Source organism: Myxocyprinus asiaticus, chromosome 2 (assembly GCF_019703515.2).
Source record: "Myxocyprinus asiaticus isolate MX2 ecotype Aquarium Trade chromosome 2, UBuf_Myxa_2, whole genome shotgun sequence".
NCBI lineage: Eukaryota > Metazoa > Chordata > Actinopteri > Cypriniformes > Catostomidae > Myxocyprinus > Myxocyprinus asiaticus.
In genome coordinates, this window is record NC_059345.1 from 15,832,089 (window position 1) to 15,852,387 (window position 20,299).

The following is a 20,299-nucleotide window of genomic DNA, read 5'->3' on the forward strand; positions in this document are numbered from 1 at the left end:
ACTTGCGTTGTGAATACTGTTTCCATAAGAAACACGCTACACGCAATGTAATATCCTTTCACGGAAAATGAATACGTCTCTAAAGCATGAAGAATTCAGAATACAGTCTAACTTCTAAAAAGTAGCTAATACTTCAGTCTATTCATTATTATTTCAGGAGCTCAGGTTTTTCTCAACAAGGACAGTAGGATGTACATTTATGGGGTGGAATAATAGGGTTCAAAACAGTGTTACTATGAATGCAAACTTTAATACAGTGAAAAAGACACTCTATTAGCATAACACAAATATATATAAATAACAATTTCCAACATTCTTTTGAATGTCCATGTACTAAAATAAAATATTTGATGCCATGAGTGTACTTTCATTAACTATTAGTATTATTTTGAATGGCCATGGAAAATGAAGCAATGTGATAACAATTTTACCTGGTCGCAAAAAGTAGTCCGTTAATTTACCTGATGAACTTTCACCTTTTGCTGACCCTTTATGCTTTGCAGAGCTAATGTGTGCTTCTAAATCACTTGCACCTTTATTAGCAACTGACACATAAGTGCCAGCTTTACATGTCATACATTCTGCTTCCCACGGATCTCGACCTGGACAAAAGCATGGGAATTTTTTGTGCAAATCTTCTGTAAATTTGCACTTTCGTTTGGGCATTGTTCCCACTCAGCTGTCATTTGCTGCTACTGTCAAGCAACTGTTTGATGCCGAACACAACAGCGCATTCGCGGAGAGATTGACAGGCAGGAATTTGGCCAATAGTTGCTGCAAGCCTCTTATAATCGACCAATTGGTGTGCGAGAAGGCGGGACTTACAAAGAGGGGTTAAAGCAATGCAAATATGCGCGCGCACACAATGAAGTATTAGACCAGATACACATCATAATGCAACTAAAGCCGAATCCCGGACATTTTCGCAAATTTAGAAATATCGGCCGGATGCTTTTTATGGTCCGAAAAAGAGGACATGTCCGGGAAAAAGAGCACGTATGGTCACCCTACTGTTACCCAGGCGCGTTATATTTTATAATGACGAAAATGCACGCTGGAGCATAACATTGTTTTTCTCTAGTAAGACCTTTTATATTAGAGCAAAGATGTACTGCAAAAATCATATTCTTAATGAGAATTTTAATATTGTTTTTCTGTAAAAAATACCTAAAAATCCTTAAAACAACATCAATTTACTTGAGTAGCAAAACTGCATAAGATAGCCTATTATGTTTTTTTTTCTTCTTTATTTACTTTTTAAAAGTAACCGTCTCAACCCTGGTATTGATTTGACCAGGAAAAACATTTTTATATGTTTTTGACATTATGTAATATTTCATATGGGAAATGTAGTTAATCTGTTTAATTTACGATTATATATCTCACCCATGTATAATTTCATATCACAGATATAGAACAAATGTTAAAGTGCGACCCCGGCAAGACTCAAACCTACAAACTTCTAATCCGAAACCAGACGCTTTATCCATTATGCCTCGATGCCTGCGATCTGAAGGTGCCTCCCTTCCACAGATTCACCAGTAGAGGACGCAAACAGACAAAAGATAATTTACTCTTACAAAGACGATTAAAATAAGACGAAATAACAGTCAAACGGAAAAACGATCATAATTGACGTGTCACACTTCTATTATACATTATAAGAAAAAACGCTTAGAGACATTCACTATGTCAATACTAAATAGAGTGTGTGCTCAGCTCATACGCATACGGGCCAGTGGCGCAATGGATAACGCGTCTGACTACGGATCAGAAGATTCTAGGTTCGACTCCTGGCTGGCTCGGTTCACTTTTTTTCAAATTCACATTTTCGGATACTGAAACTTCAATCCAATCAAAATGCTATACATTTACAATATTTCTTTTTGTTATTTATGTTTCTTGATTTCCCTACTGTTTCAACTGTATTATGCTTTGATTTGGGATATTTGTTTTGTTGTGAAGGCAACTGTTTTTATTTCAATATGCATTAAAGAACAAGCATTTTACATTCACTAAAGAGGTGTCCAAGAGGGTCTGAAACCTGAAACAGTTCCATGAAAAATGTGCTTGAAATGACATCAAATGTAGCCTACATTTCAAGGATTATAAAAAAGCAACACAAAGTACAATCTCTACCCATAAAATACAAGATTCAATATGATAAAAAAAACAAGGATTATTGAACTGATACTTAACTAACTGTACAAAATTAGACTTCTTTACACTGGATTTCTCCGAACATCAATTATTGCTGAATTAGAAGACAGCGGTCCCGTATTGAGGCTTGATCTCCTAAATTCTCTGCGTGGTCTTGTGATGGGCAAGGAGGCTGTCCCACTCCAGTGTGTAGAATTCATACTGGGCTGAACTATTCTGTTGTTTGGCAGTTCACATGCTGCTCTCTGTCTCAACTCCTCCATGCTGTACTGGTCCTCTGAGGGCAGAGAAGAGCGCCTCCATGTTGGAGGAAGAGGGGCATGCACCAGGTCCCGTATTTCTTCCCTCGACCTCTGAGGTCCTGCGTCTGCCTCAAGGGTAAACTTGACCACGTCGTCGGTAACTCTGCCCTGGACCCTTTCAACACCACCTGAGAGCCGACTGTTACAACTGGTACCTGAGAAAGGTGCAATAAATGTCATGATATCTATTACACAGCTCTCTGGAATGCTAAATTATAACTGGTCAGTCACAACATTCTGTGGTCAAATATTTATATATAATTACAGATTTCTTATATAGCTGTGCTAGTTTTATGTCTCTAGTATAACCGTGGTCTCTTTTCAGTATTTAAATGTCAAATAATTTATTTGGTAAGTAGCCATGTAATAAGTGTCAGGGTTAGGCTAAATACTTCAAGGAATATTCAGGGATTCAATACATTCAATAAAAAAAAATAATAATAATAAAAAAAAATTCAAAAAAATAAAACATTGTGCATACATGTTGATTACCACAAAAAAAATTATATCGACTCGTCCCCTTTAAAAAAAAAAAGCCAAAATCGAGGTTACAGTGAGGCACTTACAATGGAAGTGAATGGGGCCAATTTTTGGAGGGTTTAAAAGGCAGAAATATGAAGCTTATAATTTTATAAAAGCACTCACATTAATTCTTCTGTTAAAACGTGAATTATTTGAGCTATATAGTCATTTAAATTGTCATTTGTAACCTGCGAATAATAATTTGCTGCAACCCTGGAAACACTGCACATGCACTGCAGCTGCTCTGGAATAGAGAGTGCAAGAGGACAAGTGTGCAGTGAAAAAAGGTGCTCTGTTTTTTCTTTTTCTTATTTTGTGTTCATTATGAGAGAAGTATTCTAAAAGTATACAAACAAAATTTTATAAAGAAATTATGAATACAAGTGTTTGAAAACGTAACAAGGCTGAATACAGTTACTTCATTTTTGTATTCTGAATACATAACGCCATTACATGTACTTCGTTACAGCCCAACCCTGCATAATGCACTGCTGGCCAAAATAGCATAATATACATTATCTCCATAAAGTTACTGGTTCAACTATGGCTAGTAAATGGAGCCAGAAGTACATTTAAGATATTGGTACATTTACCTTTCCTTAGCTAAACAAGCAAGCAACTGTTAAGCTTAACTATTTACTTCTTTACCTGTTACCCTATTCATTTACAGTTCTAGGATGTTACTGTAAAATGTAAGATCTTTGCAGCTGTAGTCAAAGTCGATTTCACTTTTCACCATCAAGAACAAGAATTGAAATGTACAATTCCTGCAAAACATACAGTGCTTTTGAGGCAGCAAAAGGCAGAACTGCCATAGTAATTATCCTCAGCACAGGTCTTGTTTTCTTTCTTTGCAGTGTAAAGGCGTCAATATTGTTTGAACAGAAAAGACTAATAACAAATCATTATGCAAATATTACAATGGCTGTTCGATTCTGAGATTTCTGTAAGTCTAGATAAGTAAGATTTTCCAGTCTAAATCTTAAAATTCTAAAATAGCATAAGATACAGTCTGTTCATTAAAGAACTAATTCACCCAAAAATGACAATTCTCTAATTTACTCTCATGCCATCCCAGATGTGTATAAGACCAAAATGTATGTCCTCACTATAAATCTTGACATCTGCAGTCTCCTTGCCAATCAAGATTTCAAGCACGATTACACTTCCTAGTGCTTGCTGTTATGGCACGATGTATAGTGAAAAATGTGTCACATTTTGGTCAGTTCTCACCCAAAACCAATAGATCGCTTCACAAGACATGGATTAAACCACTGGAGTCATATGGATTACTTTTATGCTGCCTTTATGTGCTTTTCGGCGCTTCAAAGTTCTGATCACCATTCACTTGTATTGTGTGGTTCAACAGAGCTAAGATATGCTTCTAAAAATCTCTGTTTGTGTTATGCAGAAGAAAGTAAGTCATACACATCTGAGATGGCATGAGGGTGAGTAAATGATGAGACAATTTTCAGTTTTGGGTGAACTATCCCTTTAAGCATCTGAAATAATTGGCAAAAAAAAAAAAAAAAAAAATGTATGAGGAATACCAATACAGCGCTGCCTTGCTTGAATGTGAATTTGTTTTTTGTTGAATACTGAAAAATAAAAATACTGAAAAAATATAAAAATACTAAAATACTGGACATTGCATCAGGAACTCTCAACATTTTAGTTGGGTAACAACAGTTCTCACCTTTAATTTGTTCTCCAGCCTGATTGACGGGGCCACACCTTTCCCTAAGTTTGTTACTTAGCTCCTGATTGGCTATTTTGTAGAAGTTCAGCTCTTTGCTTAGGTTGTGAATCAAGCCCTCATACTGCCTCTGTCTACCAGCCAGACCCTCATCTATTTGCTCTAGAAACACAATAAATAGTCAGTGCATTAACATTCAATGCTTGTCTCCTTTATCAGTGAGTATGATCACCAAATTTGCCCAGATTTGATGACCTTTAAATGCATATGTTGGTCATAAATGACTCAGTTGTGTATTTGTTGACAAAAATATTTACATGGTGTTTTTTTTTTTTACACTCCAGTAATGCCTCAATTAAGGTATCTTGTGACTGACAATTTTTAAATTTACTTGGATTTTTTATTTTATTATTTTTTAAATATTATTTTATTACCCCTAAGTCATTTTGGTCCCATACATACAGTATGTTTACTATGGTATTAAATACAATTAAACAGGTATTACATTTGTAATACATTGATTGGTTTAATTTTCCATGTGTTATATAACTTAATATAAACTGAGTGTAATGTTATTTCAGGATACTTGCTAAGTTTGTGGTGGTGTAGTAGTGGACTAAAGCACTGAACTAGTAAGCAAAAGGTTGGTGGTTCAATCCCCACAGCCACCACCATTGTGTGCTTGAGCAAGGCACTTAACTCCAGGTTGCTCCAGGGGGATTGTCCCTGTAATAAGGGCACTGTAAGTTGCTTTGGACAAAAGTGTCTGCCAAATGCATAAATGTAAAATGTAAGTTGTACAACCAAGGATGAATGAGTAATATGTTTCACACATTCTGCACCTGCGGGGTGTGGTGTGGCTCCATGAATGGAAATGGCAGGGGCATTTTCATGCTGAGTTTCTGCTGTGTACAGTGTGTCTGCTCTCTAAATTGACTAAAAGTGATAACTGGGTTACCACATGGAGTTTTTCCTGTGATAACTGCCATAAATTGTAAAATGGTCAGGAGTTGGCCAAGTTCAATTGTCTTGAAATGTAATATATACAGTATATGAGAAGCAGAATCACAAAACTGCTAAAATCGTCTGGATTCTGTCAGACAGGAAGTATTGTTTGTGTCTGTCACTGCGTGATGAACTTGTATGAAGTTCCAAACAAATATATTTTTTCAACAATTGGCAACTAATTCACTCCAGTATTTTATACTACTTAATAAAAGCCTATATTGCTAAATATTACAATGCATTTTCAATGTGTTTTCTGATGTGCTCTGAACTCTTACTGCCACATGGCTCACTTACACAGTGCGAATGCTGTAACCTGTTTATTTAGACAACAGAAGAATGCAATATGTGTTAAACAGGCCTAATTGAGTGTGCATGAGTATCTTTGTGTTGGAGTCAGTTTAAATATGAAGACTACAGTGACTCAGTGTATCTGACTCAAACCTCGACATTGCTGCAGCAGTAACTGGATGTTTCTCTCGTGCTCTTTCTGTAGCTGGGTGAGTCTGCGGTCTGCCTCTAGCTGCTGTCTCTCAAGAGCTGTTTCCAACCATCCAACCAAGTTCTGCTGCTCCTCAACTCTCAGCTCCAGCTCAGCTAAAGCCAACTGCAACCTCCGCTCCTCCTCACGAAGAGACACCACCTTCATGAGCACATACGACAATATAACAGATTTCATACAATATATAATCATATAAAATTGTTGTTCCCTCTTCAATTACAGTTCTATTACTTGCTCACATGACATATATTAATGATTACTAAAATATATTAAGTTGGGGCAACATAAGAAAATTAACTGAAAAAAAAACGTAGTCAATTAAGATTGATGAACCAAATGGAGTTAAAATTACTATAGTACATTGATTTCACCTAATCCAACTAAATTATGTTGGCTCAATGAAACTTGAGTAAGGGCAATGACTTAATTTTTTGAATGTAAGAGAGCCTTGAAAAATGTGAGACATTTGTGACTAAAACTGTGTTGTTTACAGTAGTCAAAACAGGGTAAAACCAATGTTTGGCCGTGATAAACAGACTTGGAGGTGTTGTTTTCGTTGATAGGTTTCTTGAGATGCATTATGATGGTCTGCCAGTTGTAGCGATAATAGATTGCCCCTCTTCAAATAAAATTCAACACCATGAAGAAGTACACTAATGCGTTTGCCTACAACTTCATAAACGAGAAGATATTGAGAATTTGAGGATACTGACTGACCTTATCAAAGTATTTACAAAGTAGAGCTCGAGTTTCAGATGCAGACAGATAGGCTAGTTTGGCCATCAGATTCATCTCCCATTGAGTGAGCATGCTCCCTGATGCCCGTAGCTGCCTCTGTCTTTGGGTAATCGCCTCATTTTTATACTCAATCGCGGCATCCAGAGCTTCGATGGCCTCGTCCAACTGGAATAGTGTTCGTTCTTCCTGATGGTGATCAAAGAACAATGCAGTTTTAATCTTTTGCACATCATGTAAATAAGGTTGGCTTGGAAGTTGTAACTCCAAAAGCTTAAGAATTGTAAAATTCTTGGTTGGCTAGGAAGTCCTAAATTACAAATCGTAAGAACTCAGAAACAAGGCAAACAAGGTTATCTAGTAAGTTCCCCTCGTAAAGCCTAAAGAATTGTAATGTTATAAATTCCAAAGCATACAAAAAGGATTGGCTGAGAAGTTTTAACCAAGGCCTGTTTCAAACAGCTCACTCTCTATATAAAAACTGTGGTGGTGGTGTAGTGGACTAAAGCACTGAACTGGTAAGCGGAAGGTTGTTGGTTCAATCCCCACGACCACCACCATTGTGTCCTTGAGCAAGGCACTTAACTCCAGGTTGCTCCACGGGGATTGTCCCTGTAATCAGGGCACTATAAGTTGCTTTGGATAAAAGTGGCCACGAGGGGGACCTTTACAATATTAGGCAGGTGGTTTTAATGTTGTGGCTGATCAGTGTATAGTGAGCAGGAGATTTCAAGTTTCAAAAAGGACAAATTCTACAAAGCACTAGGAATGGTTCAGTATAAAGACATTATAACAGTAGTCCATATGACAAGTGCACTATATTCCAAGCTTTCTGGGGCCATACAACAGCTATGTAATGTATGGACTACTTTTATGGTATTTTTATAATGTTTTTTAAAATTTTTTTTTATTATCTTTGGACCTTGACAGCAGTGGTCAATATGAACTGTTTTTCAATGGAAAAGAGCAGCATTGGGATTCTTGAAGAAAATATTGTATTAAGATTCTACTGGGAGGAAAAAACAATGAGGGACAACTTGAGGGCAGTAAATAATTTTGCATATTTTCTTTTTGCTAGCCAACTGACACAGTCATTCAATTTTATAGATACATCAATGATGAAAAGAAATTAAAATTATTTTTGTCTTTTCTTTGAGACAGCACAAAAAAGAAAGAAAAGATGACTGAAACAGTCACAGTGTTTGTCTTGTACTGTGTGAACTTTAAAAATACATTTATCTTTTAAAACCAAAAATTATGCAATTTTGGGCCTTTATCACATTTCAAGCCTTTATTCCATTCAGCGCCTTTACTATATTAAAAGGACCAAAGAGACCATTATATTTGTGACCTCAACATCCGTGACCTCCCACCCCAAAAATGGTTTGGTTCCCCTCAATGTTCAAGACATGGTTATAGCCTTGGGGATGCTCGTTAACTGTCGGTGCGACGCACACAACGGACGCTTCCAGTGTGACAGCATCATTGATTAAAATGGGTTCTATTGCTTTTGACGAGCCGCGCCACTCACGTCCGGTGTAGACAGAGTGTAAGGCCACATCCACATCCATACACTGACATTTGAAAACTCAGTTTCCCATTTCCTAATTTCATTGTTTTCCAAAGTATGCACTAATGGAGAGCGTTTTCAAAATCTTCCCTTTTCGGTGGTGGTAAAAGGCATTCTAGTCTGAATGAGAGGTGTAAATGTAAAACTAGATTCTAAATCATGTCATCAACATTGGTTAGGATGTTTCCTCTAAAAATCTGACAATTCTAAATCATGCAAACAAGGTTGGTTATGACATTCTCTGAACAATTATAGAATTATAAATTCTAAAGCCTTTAAATTGTTAGTATGTATCTTGTGCTATTATTAGGATTAATTCAGAATCTTTAAACACCCCTTTGTGGTAGTATCTCTGTGCTTTCCTACTCTCTAAATTCATGTAGTTTAAATACAGCAAAGACTACTTTACTCTTAGCTACAAAACCATTAGAGGTTTCAGAAAGTTTTTAATTGAGTAAAAAAAAAAAAAAAGTGATTTCCACCTCAGAGGAGAGCAGGTTCCCCTGTCTTAGTTTGTCATCCAGCTCCACTCTCTGTTTGAGGAGCTGCTCCTTCTCCTGCCTGAGGTTGGAGATCTCCTGTCTGATTTCTTGGGAGTCCTGAGCACTGCCACTGCGCAACTGACCGTTCCTTTCACTCAGTTCCCGTTCCAGAGACTCAATTCGATTCGACAGGGTGACCAGGTCTTTACTAAGAGCCTGCAGAGGAATTAGATCACAGTATTATTCACCAAAACAGGAAGGGTGCAACTGTTAAAGACTCGAGATGATGGCTGGATGCTTGGTCAAGGCAAGAAACAAAGTTAAAATAGACCTGGCTAGAGCGAAGCTTTTTGGATTCCAGGCCACTGCGTTCCAAGAGCAAGGCCTCCTTTTTGGCTAAGATCTCTTCTCTCTTGGTGAGCTCTCCTTCTAGATCCTCTAGTCCTCGCCTTTGTCCCAAAACCTTCTCCATTTCTTCATCAAGCCAGCGTTTCTGCTCCTCGATCTTCTGCTCACCCAGAGATATTTGTAATGCATTTATTTGATTAAAAAATAAACAGAATGGAGTCACAGACTAAAAGACACTCCAATAAGATTATTACCCTAGTAAATATCTCAACATGAAGACTTACTAATACCACACAGAGAGGAAATTTAGGTAACAAACTGAACTCTGAACATGTTGAAAGCTACTGTAAGATACTTTTGGCCACAAAGAAACAATAATACAATTATTTCACAACATCTATCAAACTATTAAGCACCATGACAGAGTAAACAAGTCTAAAAATAGACATTTGTTGCGTAATAGTGGAGGAAGGTCGTGATGAAAAAGAGCATGCTGTCATGTTTGTCGGAATCTACCTGCTGTTCCTCTAGTGAAACGACAGATCCGTTACTTCCACTTCTCCTCTGCCTCTGGAACGCTGCAATTTCCTCCGTCTTAATCCTCAGAATTTTCTGCTGCTGTTCATTCTTTATCTCCAACTCCTTTTCAAAGAGAAAGGTAAATGATCCACTATTGACATACACAAGAATAACTGAGAAATTGGATTACACTGAAAAATATTTTTACTGGAATACAGAAACAAAGATCATCACAGAACAAATCACAGTTCTTTAAAAAGTCAGGGACAATAATCTTTCATGTATGTAGCACAAGCAGTGTGGGATGACTTATGCATCAAAATGTGATGTAAAAATTACACACTTCACCTTTTATTCCATTTATACTTTCTATTTCCACATGGCTTTCTTCCCTACCTACACTGATAAAGTGTATGCCGAACACAAATACTGAGCTGAATCGCACAGCAAGTCAGCTCACCTTGACTCTGTGTTTTCCCTTCTGCATCTCACTCTCCAGTCGTCTTTTCTGTTGGCTCTCCTCTCGCAGGCGGCGCTGCAGCAGATCCTGCTGCTGCCTCATGTTCTGCACATTCCTTTCGAGTTCCTGTACTCGCCGTTCACTCTGTGCAGACAGGGAGGCCAGTTGCGCAGTGTCCCGTTGCTTCTGCTTCAACACCTGAAAACATGGACCACATGCAGAGCTATATTTGGGTAGCTGACATGAAATGCAACAACTACCCATTTATATTGGCAGAATCTATATTTGCATTTAATTTGTACAGCCAGAATAAATAGAATAATAGAATACCAAATATTATTCGCGCTTGCATATATTTACTGAAGTAAACGTTTCTGTTGCTTTTTCAGAGGCTAAATATCAATAGGCCAAACATACAGTATTTCAATAAATATCTACAAGCTACGACAGTGTGCAGGGCTTATTCTAGTGTTCCCACATCACACCGTGTCCTACACACCTGTTACAGGAGTGTTTATTTGTTTCTTTGAAACTGGCAATATCATAACATATTCAACAGCAATAATTCATTAGCAAAATCAATTACTTGTTCTAGTGCTAGTAGAATACTTGTACAAATAAAAATGTGTGAACCTTCACAGAGAAACACTCAAAAGGGATTTCCATAATGATGCCTTTCGGCAAGCCAAAGCCACAAGACTCAGACCTGAACTTTGCTCTGTGCAGCTGCGATCTTCCTCCTGCACTCCTGTGCTTTGAAGCGGTCAGCTGCGTCACGACTGCCCTGCACCTCCAGGTCCTGCAGCTGCTTTTGGGCCTCTGTGAACTCCATGCGGGCCTGCTCTGCTTCAGCTTCCAGCTCAGAGATCTTTCGACTGTACTGCCTGTTCATGGCCTGGGCATCTTTTCCTGGAGAGAAAAAATGATGACTGCAACAGTACAGGAATTTGAAACATAAAAAAACACTATTAATGACTGATACTGAAAGATGAGTATAGTTAATACAAAGAAAAAAAAATTAGCTGCTACCATTGATTTAATTTATTCATATGACCTGCCAAATATTATGCGTGGGGTTTTACTTATTGGAAAAATGTATCATGGCAGATAGCGCATTTTTACAATAACATCAGTAACAGACAACTTCTGTTTTTGCACAATGCTGCATTTACGCTGGGTAAACACAAATTTTAATGACTGCACCTGTAAATACTTTTATCGAAAATCAATATAATAAATATCAATATTATAATCAATTTGATAATATATACAAATATAAATTATAATAAAAATGATAAATCATCACTAGTCCCATCAAAATATGTCATCACATTGCCTAGCAGATAATGCATGTTTTAATATTCTATACAGTATATATTAGGGATGCTCCAATCAGGATTTATTTTTTACAGCAGACACGATCACCGATTTTCTTGTCATCTAACCGCCCGATACAGGTCCGGCTACCAATCATTAACCTTTTATCAGGAGCTCTGTCATAACTGTTTATATGTAAGATTTCTGCTCACTGTAACTTCCCTTTTAGTAATACCATAGTTGTTGCCTATTTTTACTGAGAAAAATACTGTAGGTTGGTAAATTGCTAATCAAATAAACAAACACAAAAATACTATATATAGAATTATTATATTTATAAATATGCTCCCCACCTTCTTATTTTGTTGGTATTGGAAATATGCATTCATCTATCACTGGTTTCTGCTGGAGCTTTAAAAACCCAGTGAAATCCAAATTAAAATTTTGCTGCATTAAGATAATATCTATTAGATTGAAGGTCATCTATATGCTAAGGTGCTTCTAAATGTTGACAAAATTCATTTTCAGAAGACGTAAGCATTTAAAATCTGCAGTCTCTCACTTCCGGCTAAAAAGACTCAATAACATTCAAAACGTCACATAGAGGTTCAGAAACCTTGTCCAATCCAATGCTTTCTAAAGCGAGAATGCACCCTACCCTTACAACTGTTCAGCATGTATGGCAGTTCTAACTGGTGCTGATCATGCCTTCGCAGGGCACTTCGAAGAGAACACAGTCCATGCTGTAGGACTGTTCCAAACAATTTCCAATAAGAATTGCTTAAAAGTTAATTCTGAATGAGCATTATCACCTTTCAGCCACCTGAAGCTCTTACACTGGAGGGTTATTGTCTTCAAAGGGAATAGGGCATAGGGATGATCACTTCTGAAGGGACGCACCAATGCAGGAGCTGGACGTGAGGAAAGTTTCTTGAGTTTATTTATATTTTTTGTGAAGCCAGTTTCTTGGGATGTACAGCTTTATGTAATTCTTTATGCTTATGTATTGTGATTCAAAACACGGATATTATCTTTTACTCGCTTGTTTCTCATTCATCTGCATTGTACAGCAGCTCCAGCCTCATCATAAGCAAAGACCGCTATGTGCATTTGTGAGCAGGCTTTGGATATTGTTGTCAGCTAGATCATCATTCAATTGTCAAGTCTTTGGAAAAGCTGGCCGGTGTTGAGATCGCTTCTCAAGTTTCACCTGTAAGCGGCTCTGACATGAAGAGCGTGGTGGAAAGGAATGTGTGTGGGGGTGTAAACTAAAGCCTACTGGCTATTTTTTCAAATGGGATGAGTCATACACCAATCCCACACCCACTTCCTGTTTCAGTAGGAAATACGTCAAAATAACAAATCGAACAGGACTTGTCAAGGAACTTTACGGGGACTTCAATGAGGGGAACACACGCTCACTTGTGAGGCAGAAGATGAAAGGAGAGTGTAGGAAGAGCACGTTTGTGGATTGAAGAGGTGCTACTGTTGATACAGTTTGCTCTTAAGTTATTTAATAAAGTTGTTTGAATTATACCACACCTTGTCACCCGCGTTATTATCATGATGCAAATGGCCAGCGAAGACTGAGAGGCCGCTGCAAACGATAAATTTAATTGCCCGATACCGATCGGTGGCCGATCGATCTGAGCATCCCTAATACCTATATTTACATCTAATTAATATTATATATATTTATTAGTGCTGTCAGTTGATTAAAATATTTAATCACGATTAATCGCATAATGTTTTGTTGTTAATTGCGATTAATCGCAGATTTTGAAAGTGCTGAAACTTGACACTATATATATATATATATATATATATACATATTTTCTTGTCAATATGTATTTATTTCCATCTTAGGAAGAAAACAAACCAACATGTAGCAATATAATGCTTTCTTAACATTTTCCAAACAAAGCCTTCCACAATATAAACATAGAAATGCACTAAAATATCATCAATTTACATCAAACGTTTCCCGAAGTCTAAGTGGGAGTTTGACTAATTGATAGATCTAATCCCCACATAGGTTGCATATTCCTTGCAATGGGCATTAAATCTCTTAAACTCTCATCATCCACACTATTATTTACCAGTAGACTGTGGCCAGGGTTGGGAGGGTTACTTTTGAAATGTATCCCACTACAGATTACAGAATACATGCTGTAAAATGTAATTTGTAACGTATTCCATTAGATTACTCAAGGTCAGTAACATATTCTAAATACTTTGGATTACTTCTTCAGCACTGGTAGATTTTGTCACTTGTTTTGACTATAAAAACTCTGCCAGTATAGTAAGACAAAATACACATGTTAAAAATACATTCTCTGAAAAACCTAAATATCTTATGCAGTGTTGTTTCTAAAACAAGATAAATCAAATTGATCTTGTTTTATGGATTTTTTGATATTTTTGCTGGAAAACAACACAAAAATTATCATCAAGAATAAGATTTTTGCCCTAATATCAAAAGTCTTACTAGAAAAAAGAAATTATGATCCAACGTGAATGTGAATATGATCATGCCTGGTAACGTGCATGTAAAATGGCTAGAAATAGCATTTTAGCTTAGCGTAAAGCTGACAATTTACACAATGTCTTTTTCTATTTCTTCTGCTCCAAACTTACTTCAAACTTACTTCTCTGTCTTCTCGTATGAATGTAACACATAATAGAAAGTGTTTCACCACTGTTCAAATGCACTTTGGATCGCATCATATATATGTATAAATGTTTTCCATTTGAAAGGACTAATATTAAATGAAACAAATGACAATAAAATGCAAAGTAATCTCTTCAGTAATCAAAATACTTTTTGAATGTAACTGTATTCTAATTACCAATGATTTAAATTGTAACTGTAGTGGAATACAGTTACTTATATTTTGTATTTTAAATACGTAATCCCGTTACATGTATTCCGTTACTCCCCAACCCTGACTGCGGCTATCCGCTTTCCTACAGCAATCGTGAAGCTGCATTCATGATTTGCATCAGGGCGGCAACATCAGTGTCGAGCGCCGCTTTGAACTCACCATGCGCCTCTATCTTAGGAGAGAGTGCAACGGTCAACTTTAGTGTGTTAAGACCGTTCAGCCCATAGAATATCTATGGGACTGCTGTGTTATGCTGTTTTATGCTAAGTTTGTAGACTCTCCTTGGTAGAAGGGCTCTGGTGCTGTGGTGTGTGCTCCAGTGTCATGACTCTAGGCAGACACATTACAAAGGTTCTGCCCTTCACACCAGTGTTTATGCTGTATTAACAATAAATTTGTTAATCGAGATTAAGAAAAACGAACGCATTAAACTTGCATGCATTAACGTGTTAATTCTGACAGTTATAATATTTATTATGCTCTCTGGAATGCTTGATTCTGAATGATCAATACTGTGCAATAACCTCTAATCTGTGTAATTGACCGTTGTCTCAGGCAACTGATTTTCTGCAAAGATATGCTAGTTTCCTGATTCTCGTATCAATTCTGAGGTCTCTTCTCATTTAACAAAATAATTTCAACCCAAATAGCTCACCTCAATTGTTTGTTTATTTGGTGAGTAGACATGTAATAAGTGGGATAATGTGCAGTCAGCCAGTCTTGTGCTTCATGCCAGGGCTCTGATCACCTCGTCTGGGATTATTTTGCGATGATGACCGACTGACTGTATATTATTCCTTATATGCCAGTGGCAGTCCTGGCTCACTGGCACACATGCCTTAGATTAAACAGGACATGACCATAGAATTTTTTTTTGTTTTTTGTAAGACTAGAAAAAGGTCTAGTGCTACACTTTATGCTAAGTGTGTAAGGGGAATCAGGTCCTAATTCCGGCACAATATATATTTTTTTCAAATTTAAACAAACAAATTAAAACTGCAACTTGACAGACATGCACTTTTGTACTATGTAAATGAGTGGATTTGACACTATGATAATACCACCTTCAGTGTTTCCAAGAAGAAAAATAAGCTATATGAATTGAGCAACATGAGGATGGGTAGATTACATAATTGTCTGTTTAAAGCAAATGATCTACGGAACATGCAACTCGATTGGACTGACTTGTGAATTGTTTCTACCACAATACAAACATTCCTCTAACCTACAATAATTATCAAAGATTATTACTGGAAAAAATAAACGTGTAATTCTTTTAATTGTTATGAAAGAAATGTAACAACTCTAAATTAAATCATGTAAAAGCACTAAAGTATTTTGGGCTTTGCATGTTGCATGTTTTTTTCTGCATTGTGGCTGTTTTTAGATTTTATATAATAATCATGAAAACAAAAATCTGTGATCTTTAGCGTTTCCCATTAATTTCCTATGGTGGTCACTTTTGACCAGGAACAGTACAAGCCAGTTTCCTGCCACTCAGACTGATCAAATCAACACCAGTTTCTTTGTGTGTTCAGATATCAAATGGACGAAAAGTCACCAAGTCTCGTGCCCCTCAGATAAAGGAAACCAGTTTTATTGAAGAAACAAAATTGATTTTGGTAAAAAATGACTGAACAGTGCATGAGGGTTAAGTTGCATTTAAAATCCACTTGGCTCAAAAATCTGACACCCACTCAATCTGAGCGAGCAGGATGCTTCTGGCCTCACCTGTTTTGACCAGCTCTTTAATGAGTTCCTCTTTCATCCGGATGGTAATCGAGAGCTCTCTGATCTTCTGCTGGGCCTGGAGAAGCCCTCTCTCTGAGCAAAACTCACCTCCAAAACCTCTCCCACTCTCCCACACCGAGCTCTCGCCATTGCTGCTGTAAGCTGGAGAATCGATCAAAATAGTCAAAGTGACCTGACTGAATAATGGAGGGAAAAATGTGGGCTGGTGCCCTTCCTTAAAACAAACACTGAGACCTCTGAAGCTTGTCGAATGTATTCACAGATGTTTAACTCACATGTGCGTCTGGTGCATTGTACAACTGGATGGCCAAGCCCAATTACTTGAGGCAGAGCTGCCCTGGCACCTGCAGTGGGTCCTTGGAGCGATGAAGCATCTTTCTTTATCCAGGTAATATTGATGGATCTGTCAAGAACAATGCCATAATAAAATGTTTGGACATTTCTTCTTAATGGACCTTCTTATCAATGTTAGCTAAATACCATTATCATCCATACCTGCGTTTGTCTCTTCCAGCTTTGAAGTGGCCATCTTCACTATCTCGGTTCACTCCTTTCCCAAAGGTTTCATAGTTTGTATTTTCTTCACCACTCCCCCATTGTGACTGGTCTGAAAATGAGCTGCTGTCTACAGATGCACCAATTCCGATCTAAGAAACAGTTCACACAAAGGTAAAAAAAAATGGCCATTACAAAAGGGTTTGGTTACAATATGAGCCACATTCAAAGCCAAAATAACTGATGCATGCACTCCTGTGACCACAAATTATTCTAATTCTATATTAGTTTGCCAAGTGTATCTATCAACAATATCATCGACAGACAGTCCCGTTTCACAAACTGCGTCTCTGTGGTGTGAACGGCACATATTCTTTTCGCCACCCAATATTACCAGAATACAGAATTCACACTGGGAACATGAGCAGCATGGTGTTGCTTTTCACAAGCGTCCCAAGCTCGTTTTGGCACAAGCCTGTTTTTGCCAATAATCATTTTAAACTTATGCGGTAACCCAAAAAAATAACTTTATTTTCTGTGTAGAGTGGCATCTATATTATATAGCAGAAACATTTTCACAAGTATGAAAGCTCTATGTGAGCCTGTCAATAGCTGCTTTTCCACTATTGGGCCAGTGCAAGCCAGGGTTATCAACTGGTCAGCCGAGGCTGATAGCCTCGGACCTCGAGCCGCAAGAACCAAATCGATCTGCATTTCCACTATCAGGTCAATAGCTTTGCAGCATTGCCATTAAACTCGCCCTTAATGTGCCGCCCTGGTGTCAACGTCACACAGTCCGCCCTTTTCACAAGCAAGAGGGAAGCTCAAGCTGACATTTTCATCAGCCCAAATATTCAGAAGAGCCCTGATTTCGTCTACTGACCTATACTGATGATTCTCCATTCTCTGCTGATCTGTTGAGGTAAGCTGGTAGCTAGATACTAAAAATTGGAAAATTAGTACCTTAGACATTGAATCCTACCTCAATCCCCAGTTGGCCTTCTTTGGCCCAAGGGTAATCAGATGGCCAAAGGCCATTGGCCCCGAGGAAGTACGATGAAGCCCCGGAAGTGACAGTGGGAACGCAACTGGCCCTGGCCCAAGTCACGGAGCTCTACCACTCATGCCCTGCATATGCAGTATTTGTGAAACAGGCCTTAGATTAATGAACTAAATTACTTGGCAGAAGAATTCTTCTTATTATTATTAATAATAATAATAAATTAAAATATTGAATATTGGTGTCTTTTATCATTTAGCTATAAAAGCAATAAGGCATAAGAGGGCATGTGTAACGGTTAAGGAGGTTTTATGCAAGACACAGAGAACAACCCTTACTCATGGTAAAACCACTGTAACATGCCCTCCCTTGGCTTATTGCTATAATGAATAATTCTGTCTACAGATGTTACATCAAATGCCTCCTTGTCAAACAAACAACAGACTTGAAAAAGAATCATCAAATGTAGATTTAGGGTATCTAGTTGACTAATAAGAAATCACAATGTAACCTTGGCAATTAGCACTCTGATTGAATTTGTTTGTGTCTAAAATTCTTAGGGTGGAGTCAGCACAGAATTATATGGCAATGTGGTAAATGTATGAAGACGTTTGTGTACAACTAACAGCTCAGCCACAGTGGCGGCAGCTGTTGATTTCACCTTTAATTAAAGTTGATGGGTGTTTGTGGTCACGAATGCTGGGAGACAAATCAAAACATATCAATTACCTGTCTGGTGAAGCTTCTTCCTGCATCACAGTCATAGGGAGGAGTCAGACGGCCAGAGCAGTCTGATGCTTGTAGTAGTGAGTTGATGGGAGCAGTGTGAGGTCTCTGTTTCAGCTGCAGCAGCCCCACTCCACCAGGCTGGGCTAACAGACTATAAAGCTCTGCTATTAGATCCTGCTGCTCCTGCAGTTTATCACTCTAGGAAAGACAGAAAATGAAAACCAATCATAAACTCTCGAGAATGCAAAAGGAATCCCCCAAAAGCTCAGTTTTAGGGCTTATATGGTTTGCACTTATTTTCTCTGTGTAGTAATCGTGCTGGTTTAGAAATTAGAAAAATGCAAGCTGCATGTTTATTCTGATTTGTGGGTAAACTAGAGCAAATCTATACACATAATTAATTTGTGATGAGGAGGAGGGCGGGGCAGGGCTGTGAGTGCGCACCAATCGCCGGCCCCCCCAATCATCTGAGGAGAGGGATAAAGCCGAGCCGGATGTGGCAGTTCGAGAGAGAGAGCCACACGCAGCTGTGGTGTGTGTTTATGTTTATATTTATGTCTTTTTAAGTTTTCATTCAACATTATTTGGATGGCTCGTCTGGTTCCCGCCTCCTCCTTGCCCACATTACCTTGTTACATAATTTCTTATACTCTTATCTAGAACAATGTCTGCATGTATAATTAACCGAGGTCAATCTTCTTCTTTTACTTTTTCTGAGACAACCTTGAATAATGCCTGTACCCATAGTAACAGATGACGATAGTAAATACCAAGCCTTTGTATTGCATTGGATTTTATTTTCATTTTAAACCATTTTGGGCAGCTCCTGCTGCTTTTCAAAAACTCTCTGGTTCCATTCCCTCTTCCAGCCAAGTATTTTACAGGAGATTTGTCTTGCTCAACGACCACACAATGTTCCTATTTTCAGAGATTTTTCATGAGCTAAGAAAGGTTGACAGTTCTGATATTAGTGATTGACAGAAACATCTGTCAGAAGTGACAGACTAGCTATCGACTGCGTCTCACTTGTGACTTCTATTTGAGCTCAGATAATTAGCACAGCGGGTTTCTTATAATTGAGGTGGTTTTGCAGAATTTCACCACTACACTGCTTGGATTCTCAAAAACAGATCCCACTCTGACTAGAAATATAAGATTTTGTTACAATGGAGAACAGAACAAAAAGTACTACAGTGTTTATTGGTCATGCCGAACAATTTGTAACAGACCTGAGCTCTGATCAGCCACATATTCTATCTGTAACCCTAATGGCTTTGCTTTATTGTCTGCTTTTGTTTCTGTAATATTTCTGTGGTCAGAGATACTGTCAAAATGATCTCAGATAGGTAATATACACTCACCGACCACTTTATTAGGACAGTACAGCAACACCTGTACACCTACTTATTCATGCGATCATCTAATCAGCCAATTTAGAGTTTACTTCCAAACATCCAGTGAGCAGCAGTTCTGCGGATGGAAACACCTTGTTTAAGCGAGAGGTCAATGGAGAATGGCCAGACTGGTTCAAGCTGACAGAAAGGCTACAGTAACTCAGATAACCACTTTGTACTATTGTAGTGAGCAGAATAGCATTTCAGAATGCACAAAATGTCGAACCATGAGGCAGATGGGCTACAACTGCAGAAGACCATGTTGGGCACTTTATTAGGACCATAGTGTTGCTAATAAAGTGTTCAGTGAGTGTATATACAAAATCAGAAAAATAACTGAATATACAAACAAATGAGCTTTAATATCTCTTTTTTATATAGTAATTAAGGTAACCATCAGGTCAAAAATCATCCTGAAAATTATTT

At 37.8% G+C, this 20,299-nt stretch overlaps 1 protein-coding gene and 1 non-coding gene across 4 annotated transcripts in view; one reads left to right on the top strand and one right to left on the bottom strand.

The window, feature by feature from the left end:
- Nucleotides 1-1,732: 1,732 nt before the first annotated feature.
- On the top strand, nucleotides 1,733-1,805 carry trnar-acg (transfer RNA arginine (anticodon ACG)). Its single transcript has one exon. It is a non-coding gene; the product is annotated as a tRNA-Arg (tRNA).
- Nucleotides 1,806-1,946: 141 nt separating this feature from the next.
- kif7 (kinesin family member 7) overlaps nucleotides 1,947-20,299 on the bottom strand; it is a 34,334-nt gene continuing 15,981 nt past the window's right edge. For all 3 annotated transcript variants that reach the window (XM_051650297.1, XM_051650282.1, XM_051650289.1), the window contains 13 exons: nucleotides 18,480-18,677; nucleotides 16,751-16,902; nucleotides 16,531-16,658; nucleotides 16,235-16,396; nucleotides 11,008-11,210; nucleotides 10,302-10,499; nucleotides 9,839-9,964; nucleotides 9,306-9,482; nucleotides 8,975-9,190; nucleotides 6,905-7,111; nucleotides 6,130-6,328; nucleotides 4,681-4,842; nucleotides 1,947-2,617 (listed from right to left, as the gene is read on the bottom strand). In XM_051650297.1, the coding sequence (XP_051506257.1) occupies nucleotides 2,223-2,617; nucleotides 4,681-4,842; nucleotides 6,130-6,328; nucleotides 6,905-7,111; nucleotides 8,975-9,190; nucleotides 9,306-9,482; nucleotides 9,839-9,964; nucleotides 10,302-10,499; nucleotides 11,008-11,210; nucleotides 16,235-16,396; nucleotides 16,531-16,658; nucleotides 16,751-16,902; nucleotides 18,480-18,677 (2,523 nt within the window). In that variant the 3' untranslated portion in view covers nucleotides 1,947-2,222. The remainder of the gene's footprint in view (nucleotides 2,618-4,680; nucleotides 4,843-6,129; nucleotides 6,329-6,904; nucleotides 7,112-8,974; nucleotides 9,191-9,305; nucleotides 9,483-9,838; nucleotides 9,965-10,301; nucleotides 10,500-11,007; nucleotides 11,211-16,234; nucleotides 16,397-16,530; nucleotides 16,659-16,750; nucleotides 16,903-18,479; nucleotides 18,678-20,299) is intronic.